Below are 14,014 nucleotides of genomic sequence, written 5' to 3'. Positions count from 1 at the left end.
CACTCTATCCAGGCCCAGCAGTATCCTGTAAATTTCAATAAGATCCTCCCTCATCCTTCTAAACTCCAACGGGTACAGACCCAGAGTCCTCAACTGTTCATCATACAACAAGCTCTTCATTCCAGGGATCATTCTTGTGAACCTCCTCTGGACCCTTTCCAAGGCCAGCATATCCTTCCTGAGATACGGGGCCCAGAACTGTTTACAATACTCCAAATGGGGTTTGACTAGAGCCTTATACAGCCTCAGAAGTACATCCCTGCCCTTGTATTCTAGCCCTCTCGATTGCATTGCATCGACATTGCATTTGCCTTCCTAACTGTCGACTGAACCTGCACGTTAACGTTAAGAGGATCTTGAGCAAAGACTCCCAAGTCTCTTTGTGCTTCTGATTTCCTAAGCATTTCCCCATTTAGAAAATAGTCTATACCTCCATTCCTCCTCCAAAGTGCATCACCTCACACTTAAGTTCCCTAATCAAGTCTGCCTCATTACACATCACCAAATCCAGAACTGCCTGTTCCTTAGTAGGCTCTGTCACAAGCTGCTCCAAAAAAACCTTCTTTTAAACATTCCACAAATTCCTTTTCTTGGGATCCACTACCTACCTGATTTTCCCCGTCCACCTGCATATTGAAGTCCCCCATGATTATTGTAATATTGCCTTTTTATATGCCTTTTCTATCTCCTGATTTATTTTCTGTCTCACATCCTAACTACTGCTAGAGTGCCTGTACATAACTCCTATCTTTCTATCTTTGCAATTCCTCAACTCCACCCACAGAGAATCTATGTCTTCTGATCCTATATCATTTCTTGCTATCGATTTAACTTCATTCCTTACTAACAATGCAACCCCGCCCCCTTTGCCCAACTGCCTGTCCTTTCGATAGGACACATATCCTCAGATAATTAGATCCCAGCCCTGATCCCCTTGCAGCCACATGTCTGTGATGCCCACAACATCGTACCGGCCAATTTCAATGTGTGCAACAAGCTCATTTACCTTGTTCCATATACTGCGTGCATTTAGGTACAATACCCTCAGTCCTGCATTGACCACCTCCCTTCTCATACTTGTCACCTTTTTCTCTGCCTGATTCACATTGACACAAAAATGTCTTAGTTACTGCAAAGCAACCCCTCTGGTACTGAAAATTAACATTTACAAGTGTGGGATCACTTTCCTTCATATTAAAAACATCTTTAACTTAGCACCCTGCCCTGCCGGCAAGATCTTCTGGTTCCACCAAAATCAATGGCCATTTGTGTTTCTCGTTGACCATGCCATCAGGAAATCTACCATGGGAAAATGTATCATAAATGAATTCTAGTCAAGACTAGAAAACAAAAATAATTATATGCCCCGAATTTTCACAATGTTGCTATATAAATTGACTACATTCTTACCAGATGAGATAAAAAGCCATTCAAATTTTGTGACCACATTTAGAACATAAGAACAAAAAGTTAATTTGGGTCAATACTCTTGTTCCTTCTGGATTTCTCGAACTCCAATCGAGATGTAAGTTAGCACTTACACTGCTTACTTCAGTGGCCTATTTTGGTGATCACAAGTCATATTTCAAAGTTGCCCTCGATAGTTTCAATTTGCTAAACGGCATCCTTTGTTATTTTAATCATTTAGGATAGTGAACTATTTGCATGAGTCAATTTTGAAAATCCTGTTTATTTTCATTATTTTTCTTCTCCATTCTATCTAGAGGCAATAAATGTACTTGTGTTGTTCCAAAGTCTGGGTATTTATGTAATCAATTTTCAAACACAATTTTAGAGAAATACCAGTGCAAGTAGTTATGTAATCTCAAAACATGAAATCTATTCACAAAGCATTTTATTATTGCATTCTAAATTTTCTTCCCTGCAGAATACATACAACCACATGCAGTACGTGAAAATGAAGTTTATTAAAAAGTTTATTTGTTGATGTCACTAGTAGGCTTACATTAACGCTGCAATTAAGTTACTGTGAAAATCCCCCAGTCGCTACACTCTGGCGCCTGTTCGGATATACTGAGGGAGAATTTAACATGGCCAATGCACCTAACCAGCATGTCTTTCGGACTGTGGGAGGGAACCGGAGCACCTGGTTGAAACCCACGCAGACACGGGGAGAACATGCAAACTCTGCACAGACAATAAACTAAGCTGGGAATCAAACCCGGATCCCTGGTGCTGTGAGGCAGCAGTGCTAACCACTGCACCATTGTGCTACCCCAAATAACCACTTGGTGGTTGGAGAGAAACCAACTGGATGAAACTTTGTTTTTAATTTTATCAGTTTTCAAAGCCTAAAATCAAATGAAAATCAATTGGGCAGAAAGAGAAAACATTTATTTTTCTCCTCAAATCTTAACCTGAAAAACAATACTTCAAATTCCACGGCAGAAGTACCCACGTCTTTATTCTCTCTCCTCAGCAAGATAAAAAAGAATCACAAAATGTTACTCCCTCTGCATCTACAAATGTAGACTCAAATCTTGCAAACACCAAAAATTGCCACAATATCTGGAAATCTTGTACATTGACATTGTGAATGATAACGGCTCCACTCTAGGGACACCTATTGTAAATCCTGCAGCATAGTGCCATGCGCTTGGCAATATGAAATTGTACAGGGCCTGCCAGAAAGCCTGAATGCATGTTGCCCCACCTTTCCATCTGTGTTATTTCAGAACCCAAGAGTCCATAGGCTCAATATGGGTCAACAAATGGTTATGTGACTTCTATCACTTAAAACTAGACAGCCAACACTTAATTTTCCTGAAACATCTAAGACAGTGCATTTGTTTTAAGTGAATATTTTGTTAAGTATTATTCAAAATGTATTTATTTGTCCTCATTGTCCAGCACCTGCAATTTCCCCTCCAAGCCACACACCATCCTGACTTGGAAATGTATCACTGTTCCTTCACTATGGTTGGAACAAAATCCTGGAATTTCCTCCCTAACAGTACTATGGGTGCACCTACACCACCTGGACAGCAGAGGTTCAAGGTGGCTCACCGCCACCTTCTCAAGGACAGTAAACGCTAGCCTAGCCAGTGAAGCCCAGATCCCATGAAAGAATTAAAAAAATCAAACTGTCTTAGAATTATCTGGAATAGAAAGCTTGAACACAGATGAAAAGAAATATTGTCAAATATTTTTGTCTTGCACTCATTAGGACAAATGCAAGCAATAAAAAAAACTCAACTGCAATGCAGTAAAGTCGAACCAACCTGCCACCAATTGAGATCTTCTCGATTCACAACTTGAAGAATGTCCCCTCTGGAAAATTTCAATCCTGCCTCTTTGCAGGGAATTAAACTGTCATTGGCTGGATTATAATCAAAATGACATTTCACAAACACCTGCAAACAGATTGGAGCACATTAAAACACAGTCATACTAAAAAGATTAACCTTACTGAAAGTTGATAAGGCACCAGATCTGGATGTAATGCATCCTAGATTGCTCAAAGAAGTAACTGTAGAAATAACTCATTGGATACAAAAGTAGTGCCACAGGATTAGAGGGGTTGCTAATATTATATCACTATTCAAAAAAAAAAGAGAAATAAACATTTCTTCCGCTCTGACCAAGAAATATTTATCAGAGATACATACTGAATACTGAACTCCCATGTAGTGCACAATCTGTTCCATGCAAGAACTTCACGACACTACTTGTACTAGGCAACCAAATACACAGGAAATGTCATCAGTTGGAGCAGCTCGAGCTCCGAACTTCAGAGCTTGAGCAACAGCTCGCATCACTGTAGTGTACTGCAAAGCGGAGAGCTACATCAATAACACACTACTGGATGTGGTCACCCCAAAGCTGATTGAGCATGGCAGCAGAGGGACAATGAGTGACTTCCGGGCAATCAAAGGGGACCAAGAAGGTGGTGCAAGAATCCCCCAAGTACATCTTGATCTCCAGTCAGTATTCAGTTCTGAATACTGGCAAGGATGATGGTTCATCGAAGGAGTCAAAGCCAAGTCAGCAGATAGGTTAACTGTACAGTGGCTGGGGTTGAGGGGGAATGGTCCAGGAAGAAGATGTAGTAAGTAATAGAGAAAGCAGATTCTACAGTTAGAGCAGGTATCTCTTTAATCTCAGACTTGAACCCAGGTTGGTAATGGTACGAACGACATGGGTAGAAAGAAGGAAGAGGTCCTGCAGTTAGGCTTTAGGAAACTAGGAAAAGAAACTAGCAAGCTGGACTTCAAAATGGTAGTGAATCTCCAGATTACGCACTAATGCATCAAATCTGGAGGAACAGGAGGATTGAGCAGATGAATGCATGGCTGGAAAGATCGGGCACATAGGAGGGTTTGTAGGTTTTTGGGACATTGGGAGTAGTTCTGGGGGAGGTGGGACTTGTAGAGGTCAGCTGTGTTGCACCTCATGCGGCAGTTTGCTACTGCTGTTGGGAAAAATAAATAACTTGGCAGAGGTTGGGAACGGGAATGCAGCATTAGAAAGGAGAAACGAGTTACAAAATGGACTGGGAGACACAGATAGCATAAGATTAAGTAGTAACAAAAGTAGGAAATGACAGAGGAACCAGCAGGCTACTTGGTGTATTGTGGAAAAGATATAGAGTAAATTTGCATGGAAATTACAGAGATGCAAAAACCATACGGTAGTGATATTGGGGTCTTCAATTCAAATACAAACTGGGAAAGTAATAGTATAAAGGGTAGAGAAGGGAAGAGGTTTTTGAAATGTGTCCAGCAGAATTTTCTAAAAGAGTGTGGGCTATATTTAAGGTACAGCATATTCCTGGCTGAAAAATCAATGGGAGTCTGCCCGTGACCTCAACAGCTGTCCCACAGCAATTTAATGCTGAAAGGAGCATTAACTGCTTCAAGGCAAGACTTCCATCCCTTTCTCAGGATGGTTCTGCCCACTAATAGGATGGCCGGCAACTCTGTAGTTCCTGCCGCACCAGCCAGCAGTGATGGCCACTGCTGGGTTGAAAGACAGCCCTATCACATCAAGGAGCCCAGGCAAGTCTGAGGTCAGGGGTTTCAGTGAGGAGGGTTGAGGCCAGTTTCAAGAGACCGGGGAAAGGTTAAAGGTGGGAACGGTATCCCCAAGGGCTCAGAAAAGAAGACTGTCCCCAACCCCCACCCAGTTAAAACACCAGGCTTCCTGCATGGCATTGGCCTCATCCTGCTGTGGGTAAAATAGCAGCAGGGATGGAAGCAGGCCCTTAAGTGGCAATTAACTCGCCACTTTAAAAGCTCTCTAAAGGGGCAAAGGCAGACTCCCTGATGCATTCTTGTCCCTGTAAAATTTCAGACAAGTCAAGAGCAGGCAGGTAGATGGTAGAAAGGCCACCCACTGGATTTTGTGCGTCTCTATCCCACAACTGCCTTCAAGCTCACCGTAAGAAGTTTAACAACACCAGGTTAAAGTCCAACAGGTTTATTTGGTAGCAAAAGCCACACAAGCTTTCGGAGCTCCGAACGCTTGTGTGGCTTTTGCTACCAAATAAACCTGTTGGACTTTAACCTGGTGTTGTTAAACTTCTTACTGTGTTTACCCCAGTCCAACGCCGGCATCTCCACTTCAAGCTCACCAGCAGGGGAGTGTAAAATCCAACCTTATGTTTCCAGCCCAAAGAGGAAGTAGACCGTGTTACATCTGGTTCTGGGGACTGAGGCAAGTCAAGTGGATCAGATGTCAGGAGGAGAATATTCAGGGGCAAGTGATCATTGTATCATAAGGTTTAGGTTAGCTTTGGAAACGGTTGGTGGAATGAGCAGACACATAGCAGATGAAGTTTATTGAACAGAAGTGTAAAGTGATATATTTCGGTACAAAGAATAAGGAGAGGCATTTTAAAATAAAGATTGAAAACCTAATTGGGGTGCAGAAATACAGAGAGACCTGGGGTATAGACATTAAAGCTGGCAGAGCAGGTTGAAAATGTTTTTCACAAGCGTACAGGATCCTAAGCTTTATAAATAGAGATACAGGATACAAGTTAGTTATAGGGAAATGTTATAAAACACATTTCAGCCTGGACTGGAACAGTGTCTCCAATCCTGGGCACTGCATTGTACAAGAATCTGAAGGCCTTAGAGAGGGTGCAGGGACGATCCACAAGAACGTCCCTAAGAGTGAGGGAGTTCAATTTCGGTAGATTGGGATACCTGGGCTGTTCTTAGAGAAAAGAAGATTAAGAGGGGATATGAGAAAAGTGTTCAAAATCATGAGGGGTCTAGACAGAATAGATAGAGAGCAACTGTTCCTTTTGCCAAAAGGATCAGGAACCAAAGGACGCCAATATAAGGCGAATGGCAAAAAAGAGTCAACTTGAGGGAAAACCATTTTTATGCAGCTGGAATGCATTGCCTAAGAGTGTGGTAGAGGCAGATTCAATCTTGGCTTTCTAAGGGGTATTGGAGAAGCAACTCGCAAGAAATTTTGCAGGGCCACAAGGGCTTTAACCATTCTATGATTCAATTAGATAGATTACATCTTCCAAATTAACCACCATATTTCAATTTTATATATTATATCTCAATCTAATCAGTGGCTGTGATTCAAATATAGCAGAAACACAATTAAATAAGTTTAATTAAGTAACAGTTAATTAAATAAATTGTTTAACACCATAATGATACATTCTGATGTTGGAAACTGGAATCCCAGGTTTAACTGATAATCATTGTCAAGACGTTCATAGAAGATTATTTCAATATTGCTCAAGTCAGAGCCCCACCATGTGCTGGTCAAGGGTGCTATCTAATGCCACAAAGTACATTCTGAAAATGGTCCATGCAGGGAAATAAAACAAACATTCGCATTGACAAAGAATGCCAAAAGATTAAACACACCATGACATCAGAATAAATGATGCTAGGTTTATTTAAATTGCAGCATGTCAGCTAATGGCCTAAGCCAAGTATGTCTCACCTTTTGAAACAGGGAGCAGGATCCATGTCACACCAGTAAATGAGCTACATATGATTAAGTTATTGAGTCAGGCAGAATCATGACTAAACACCACATACAACTCACAATCTAATTAGGAATTGAACACAAAAGTATGGATATATGCAGTTTTTGCCTCCTTATTTATGGAATAATGTAAACGCATTGGAGGAGGTTCAGAGGACGAGTACCAGATTGATACCTGGAATAAGCGGGTTGTCTTATGAGGAGGGGTTGGACAGACTGGGCTTGTTTCTACTGAAATTTAGAAGATTGAACAGTGACTTAAGATCTTGAAGCTGTGGAAAGGATGATTCCTCTTGTGGGCAAATTCAGAATTAGGAGCACTGTTTTAAAATTAGGGTTTGCACCTTTAGGACAGAGAGGAGGAGACATTTTCTCTGAGGGTTGTGCAAATTTGGAACTATTTGCCTCAGAAGGCAGTGGAGGCGAGGGGATTGGATATTTTTAAGGCGGAGATAAATACGATTCTCGTTAGGCAAGGGAATCAAAAGTTATCAGGGATTGAAAACGGAAACAGACCAACCATGATCTTATTGAAAGACAATGCAGGTTCGAGGGCCAAATGGCCTAATTCTGCTCCGATTTTATATGTCTGTATTAGAGCTATAGCATGAATGCAACCCGAATCTGGTGACAGAATCTGACCAGATACTATGAAGCAGAGCAATACTCTCTGGGTGAGGACTGTTGCTCTGCTTAGTTTTGGGCTTTCATCCTTAATTTATACCCTGAAGTTTAGAATCAATATAAAACTACTTCAACTTCAAAACTATGCAAATCTTATGCCATATCAGTGCAGTATGAACTATCCCATGTGGCCATCTGCCAGCTTGCCATCCAAGTCACCAGTACTTTCCAAATAATTTCCTGACTGAATCAAAGCTCAAAGCAATTGCGACATTTCAATTATCAAATAATCCATTGATAATTTGAACACACGTAAATTGTGGAATTAATTGATTATTCATTATAGATATTATAATGGATAGCAATTATGTAGCTATTCAAATAGTCAACATTAAACAGCAATAGGATAATCAAAAGTACAACAGGTTCCAGGATTAAACATATAACATGATGCTCAACAGAAAATACCTTTTCTGATGATGTGCATGTTCAATGAAGTATAAGTTCTACTTTGCCTTTTAGCCAAGATCAAGCGCGAAATCCAGCCCAAGTTGGGCTGCAATGCCTTATCTTGTCATCTTGGATCTTGTTTGTCTCCCGTGTGGGGACCATGAATTGGATTCAATTGGATTTTGAATTAGGTTTTTGGAATAGGCAAGGAATGGATGTGTTTCCCCGGTCCAATCTGAGCACTGGGGTAAAAAAGTTTTACTGATCCATTGTTATAGAATAAACCATTATGTTAAATAGTTGCTAATTAGCACCTCTGCAATTATCTCTTACCTGCAGGGGCAATGGAGTATCTCTGTAGCTGGGCAAGATCTTAAATGTGATGCCACCACTGCAATCCTTTAATATTTCTTGCAGTACTTTTGGGTCAGACCCAACTTCTCTGCCATTTACTTCTTTAATGATATCACCTGCATGGAGAAGACCTTGCCGGTCAATCATACCACCGTGGAGAATCCTTGCAATTACCAGTTCATTATTCTCCACCCTAAAGGTAACACCCTATAAAAATAAAATAAGATAATTTAAACTCATTTGACGTTTATGCTTCCCCAACAAAATCAGAAGAAATGCAACCATTTAAGCAATTGGAGTCAAGTGTGAAAATCGGTTAGAAATTTTATCACTGCAAACAAGGAAATGGTAAACATTTCTCTTTCCTCTACTGCGTGAAGTTAAGTTGCCTCGTGATAGTACAAGACCAGCTTTTCTTTCTGTAAATATGAAAATAATTTTGCTTCACAATATATTCATAATACAATACAATGGTAACTGAGACTGTACTTCAGAACAGGGTTGCTTTTTCAACTTAGTACTTTTTTAAAAAAAGTCTGCCTGCCAACCATTATTAGAGGCAATCTTCAAAACAAAAAACTCTATAAACATTTAATAATTACCATAGAATAGACTAAATATCACGCACAGCATAGGAGGCCATTCAGCTGATCTTAACCATGTCAGCTCTGTACAAGAGTAATTTAACTAATCCCATTTCTCTGCCTTTTTCCCACAGCTCTGAAAACTTCCCTCAACCAATTCTTTTGAAAATCATAACTGAATCCGCCTTCATCACACTCTCAGACAGTGCATTCAAATCCTAATCACTTATGTCACTAAGTGTTCTTTTGCCAAGCTCCTTAAAATCAGTGTCCTCCGATTCTCGATCGTCCTGTCAGACGGAGGCAATCTCTCCCTGTCCAAACTGTCTATATCTCACTGATTTTGAACACCTATTAAAACCCCTCTCAATCATTTTTTCCCCCAAAGAGAAGCCCAGCTTCTCCAATCTGCCAGCATAATGAAGCACTTTACCCCTGGAACCATTCTCCTAAATCTTTTCTGTACCCACTCTAATGATTTTGCACCCTTCCTAAAGTTTGATGCACAGAATTGGACACTATATTCTGGCTAAGATCAAGCCAGAGCTTTATACAGGTTTTATCATAATTTCAGTGCTTTTGCACTCAATGCCTCCATTTATAAAGTCCAGGGTCTGATATGATTTTTTAACCACCTTCTCAAACTGCCAATGCACATAAACCCCCTCTGCACCTCTTTTAGAATTGTATCTTGTATTTTACATTGCCTGTTTGTTCTTCCTCCCCAAGTGTATTACTTCACACCTCTCTGCATTGAATTTCATCTGTCTACCTATTCCGTCAACTTACGTCCTCCTTGATGTCTATCACTATCTTCCTCAATTCACAATATTTGCAAAGTTTCATCTGCGAATGTCAAAACTATTTGTCTTCCATTTTTAATACTTAGAAAACAATTTAGAAAGAGAAAAGGGAGGAATCCTTCCCTTCCACAGAATGATTCATGACGAGTCTCAACACCAATTCCATGAAGCCAACAGGTTCCTAGCTATTCTCACCTGAAAATATCTCAGTATGTTCACTTGTGCCAAACACAATGAAGGGTTCAAAAATTTAAAACGTAGGAGTACTTTTGTATGGAATGCCATCTCTACTATACTGATGGCTGAAATAATCATATCAATTAACAGTACAAACCACATAGAGAAAAGGTGAACACAGCTGCATTCCTCTACCTGTGTTGAGTAAGTTAATCTCAGCTGGAACAGTGGTGGTGACAGCAAAATTGGCTTCTGCATCAGTGTTATTGAGAGCAAAAATCAACAATGGTTTCTGATTATGCAGTAAGAAGTTTAACAACACCAGGTTAAAGTCCTTTTGCTACCAAATAAACCTGTTGGACTTTAACCTGGTGTTGTTAAACTTCTTACTGTGTTTACCCCAGTCCAACGCCGGCATCTCCACATTCTGATTATGCAACATGCCCGACTGGAAATGTGCAGGTGATGAGTGTTCATTGCAGACAAGCTGAGTCAAATAGCTAGATAGCTATGTAGTAGTTCAGGTTCACGTGGCAAAAAGGCAAATTGGCATGAGGTATCACACAATTATTGGCAATTATAGAGCTGCAACCCGGCAAGATGTTAGCAAAGGAAGAGAGAAAACTGATAGAAAAAGGGAAAAAAAAACCTCTTGCATTCACCTTTAAAGCTTTTTTTCTTTTACATCAGTATTCTAAGCCCATCAAGCCCTGGTTCAGATTACAAACACTCAAGCCTGTGCCCAAATGCTGCCTAGTTCAGACCCACGAGTACTCAGGAATGGGGAGTTGCCCAGGTAGCAGTTCTATGGTTGGAGTAATCTAATGTGACTGTTGATTGCTGGAACGCTGCAACACTACAAACACAAGAATCCAATTTATAAATAAACAAATACCCAAGATGAGTCAATCGCGAACTCTCAGATGAAAATTAACTGCTTACCAAGGGCTCCATGGCCTTCTTTTGAATTCCAATCATGCGAACAGCATCTCCTGATGCTGTCTGGTTACTCAAGATTTCGTTTAGCAGACTGGGGCTTGAGGGTGGTGTTTCATAACATTTCGATGCAACCAAATCATGAGCTTCCAAAAGTGACTGCAAACATCAAGAAACAACCATTATTTCCTAAACATTGATGCAGAATCTATTGAACAAAGTGATCCCCAATAACATCCACACATTTGACTAGAAAGGATCTCTTCATTGTAATCACACCATAAACCTCATTGCCGTATTAATATAACATTTGTAACATTGACTACATATACCATCAATTATGTATCTACTTCTGCTTCTCAATATTCAGTGGTTCTCTCCCATACTATAATTCTTTTGAACCCATGACATGTAGACTCACATACATGGACACATCACATATATTAACTAACAAGTGGCGCCACTTCGTAAAGCAAAATTTTTTTTCCAGATTTTTTCATCATTTAAATTATAATATTGCCTCAAAGTTCAGAATAAGCAACAATTACATTTGTTTGAAAAAAGACACACTGAGGCATTTTGATGGTTAAAGGTGGTCATGATTTAAACAAGATGGGAGCAGAGGAGCAGGGACGGAAAATGGCAACATGGTTGTACTTAGGGCATTTCTTTGTTAATCAGCAATTTCGAACTCAACACCAAATGCATGAAGTTGATTTTGTCTTTTGAGCGATCAAAAGGTAGAACACTCTGGCTTGTTGCTCATATCCACAGCAAAGGCAGCCACAATGTTCAGGCATCAAGGTCCTAGGATCATGACTTGCATGTTGAAATGAGCAGGCTGCCTAAAAGACAGGCCATTTTCAAAGCAATGGCAGCGGTACACCAAGGTTAATGGGGCAGTAAGGATACTGAGCCCTGCTCGGAGACGATTAATTACCCATTAACGCCTAGTGAAATAAGTAAAATCGACCTACGCACACTGGTAGATTATAAGGATGTTTTTTGTAAGGTGACTATCAGAATTTTCAGAACACTTATGGATTTCTCTCCCTAAACACCACCTTTTTGTTTTGACTGTTATCATCACTCCACCTCACAAAGCTTTCATAAAATAAACATGAGTTGTTGGTAGCTCCACCATGGATGAAATGCAAAATTGACAGTTTGATGGCTTACAAAATTAATCTGATTGAGTAAATCTTATTAAGATAAAAAAAATCACAGATGGGTACAGCAGGCCTTGTAACAATAATTTGCATTTATATAAAGCATGAATGTAGAAAACACCCGCAAGTGCTTCACACTGGAATAATCATTTGGATTTCCAAACTGCCTTCACTGGATAGTAGACTCGTGACCAAGGTCAAGAGTCAGGAGTCAATTAGCAAGATGAATACCATCTTGGTGTGGCAAAATAACAGAACAGAGAGTTGGTGTTAAAGGTAGACTCGGATTAGTAGAATGTAGGAAATGGTGTTCCACAAAGATCAATCCTGGAATCACTGCTATTCACCAATCAGACTCGGGAACCAGAAATACAGCTTCAAAATTTGGGTATAATTAATACAGGCAGACTGTGACAAAATACAGGAAGGTGTGAATGAACTAAAAGAACAGGCATGCAATTGGCAAATTATTTTTAGTACAGATAAATGTGAGATGGTCCATTTTGGTACAATAAGGCCACATTCTTCTTGGAAAAGAAGGGTCTTAAATAAGATCGAGTAGTAGTGCGATCTGGGTACTCAGTAAACAAACTACTAAAAGCAACATTGGTTCATATGGCCATTAACGAAAAGGCAAATCAAGCACTGGGCTTCTGAGACAGAATTGCAATTCAGAGAAGTGATGTTAAATTTGCATATAACCTTAAATAGACCACCCATGGACTATTAAAAAGGGTCTCTCCTTAGTTGTCCCATGGGAGAGAAGACGTCTTGTTTCTACTCTGGCTTGATGAGCTCTGAAATGGCTGCTAAGTCCAATGGCAGTCTGCCGCATGTGAGGCAGATGGTGTTTGAAGGGTTGAGTAAATGGGTTTTTGGTTGGGGTGGGGGGGGGGGGGGGGTGTTGTGTTTTTGCTCTAACACCTTGATTGTGCCTCTGCATGCTCCTGTTGAAGTCTTTCAAAGTGTATAGTGCCTCTCCAAATGAACCTTTCCCATTTTGATCAGTCACAAGCCAGGGACTCCTGAGGAGTCAATGGGGCTACGTGACTTCTTCAGGGATGCTTTGAAGACATCCCGAAAGTGTTTCTGCTGTCTTCCTGGAGGTCTCCTGCCACAACTAAGCTCTGGGTAAAGGAGTCACTTTGAGAATCTGGTGTCAGCCATATGGAGATTTTGTCAAACTATAACAGACACTTCAAAGCACTGGAAGTACCAACAGCGCTGCCTCCACAAGATTCTCCAAATCCAGTGGGAAGAAAGACAGTCCAACAGCAACATTCTCTCCCAAGCACTCCCCCAGTATCCAGGTGCTAATCATTCAAAACCAGCTCTGCTATGCAAGACATGTAGTTCATGTCAACTGTGAATGCTTAAGCAATGTCTGCCTGAAATTGGGCCGCCCTCCAAAATTTGTCACCATCTTCCGCCTACTCTATGAAAACATACAATTCATATTCCTCACCAAAGGAACAACCACAAACCCTATCTCAGTGAAGGCCAGAGCCAAGCAAGGATGTGCCATTGCACTAATTCTCTTCATTTCTCTCGCTGCAGTGCGGTATCTCACCTCCTGCATTTTGCACACATGCATGGAGGAGATAATCCACAGAACAGACAGGAAACTGTTCAACCAAACAAAAACCCAAGGCACACCAACTTCAGTCGTAGAGTTTCAGTATGCAGATGTTGTTTGTGTGCCCACTCACTCAAAAACAGAGCTCCACATCACTCTCAACTCCTTCTCCAAAGCACCTGAGAAAATGGGCCTTTCACTAAGCACCTGGAAAACCAAGGTCCTCTTTCAACTAGCTCCCACAGCACTACACCTCTCCCCATCAATTAAGATCAATAGCGAGTTCCTGGAAAATGTTTCCCCTATCTTGGGAGCCTCCTCTCAACAAAGGCAAACATAGACAAAGGAATTCATTAGTGA

The 14,014-nt window shown here is 40.7% G+C and overlaps 1 protein-coding gene across 4 annotated transcripts in view; it reads right to left on the bottom strand.

Moving 5' to 3' along the window:
• The window catches only part of LOC144509870 (protein PALS2-like), a 136,090-nt gene that overhangs the window by 22,911 nt on the left and 99,165 nt on the right, over positions 1 to 14,014 (bottom strand). For all 4 annotated transcript variants that reach the window (XM_078238808.1, XM_078238827.1, XM_078238798.1 and 1 more), the window contains 3 exons: positions 10,916 to 11,068; positions 8,389 to 8,616; positions 3,243 to 3,374 (listed from right to left, as the gene is read on the bottom strand). In XM_078238808.1, coding sequence (XP_078094934.1) covers positions 3,243 to 3,374; positions 8,389 to 8,616; positions 10,916 to 11,068 — 513 coding nt within the window. The remainder of the gene's footprint in view (positions 1 to 3,242; positions 3,375 to 8,388; positions 8,617 to 10,915; positions 11,069 to 14,014) is intronic.

This window comes from Mustelus asterias, chromosome 2, assembly GCF_964213995.1.
Source record: "Mustelus asterias chromosome 2, sMusAst1.hap1.1, whole genome shotgun sequence".
Classification (NCBI taxonomy): domain Eukaryota; kingdom Metazoa; phylum Chordata; class Chondrichthyes; order Carcharhiniformes; family Triakidae; genus Mustelus; species Mustelus asterias.
Note: the sequence above shows the minus strand (reverse complement) of the source record. Positions and strands in the feature narration are given on the sequence as shown.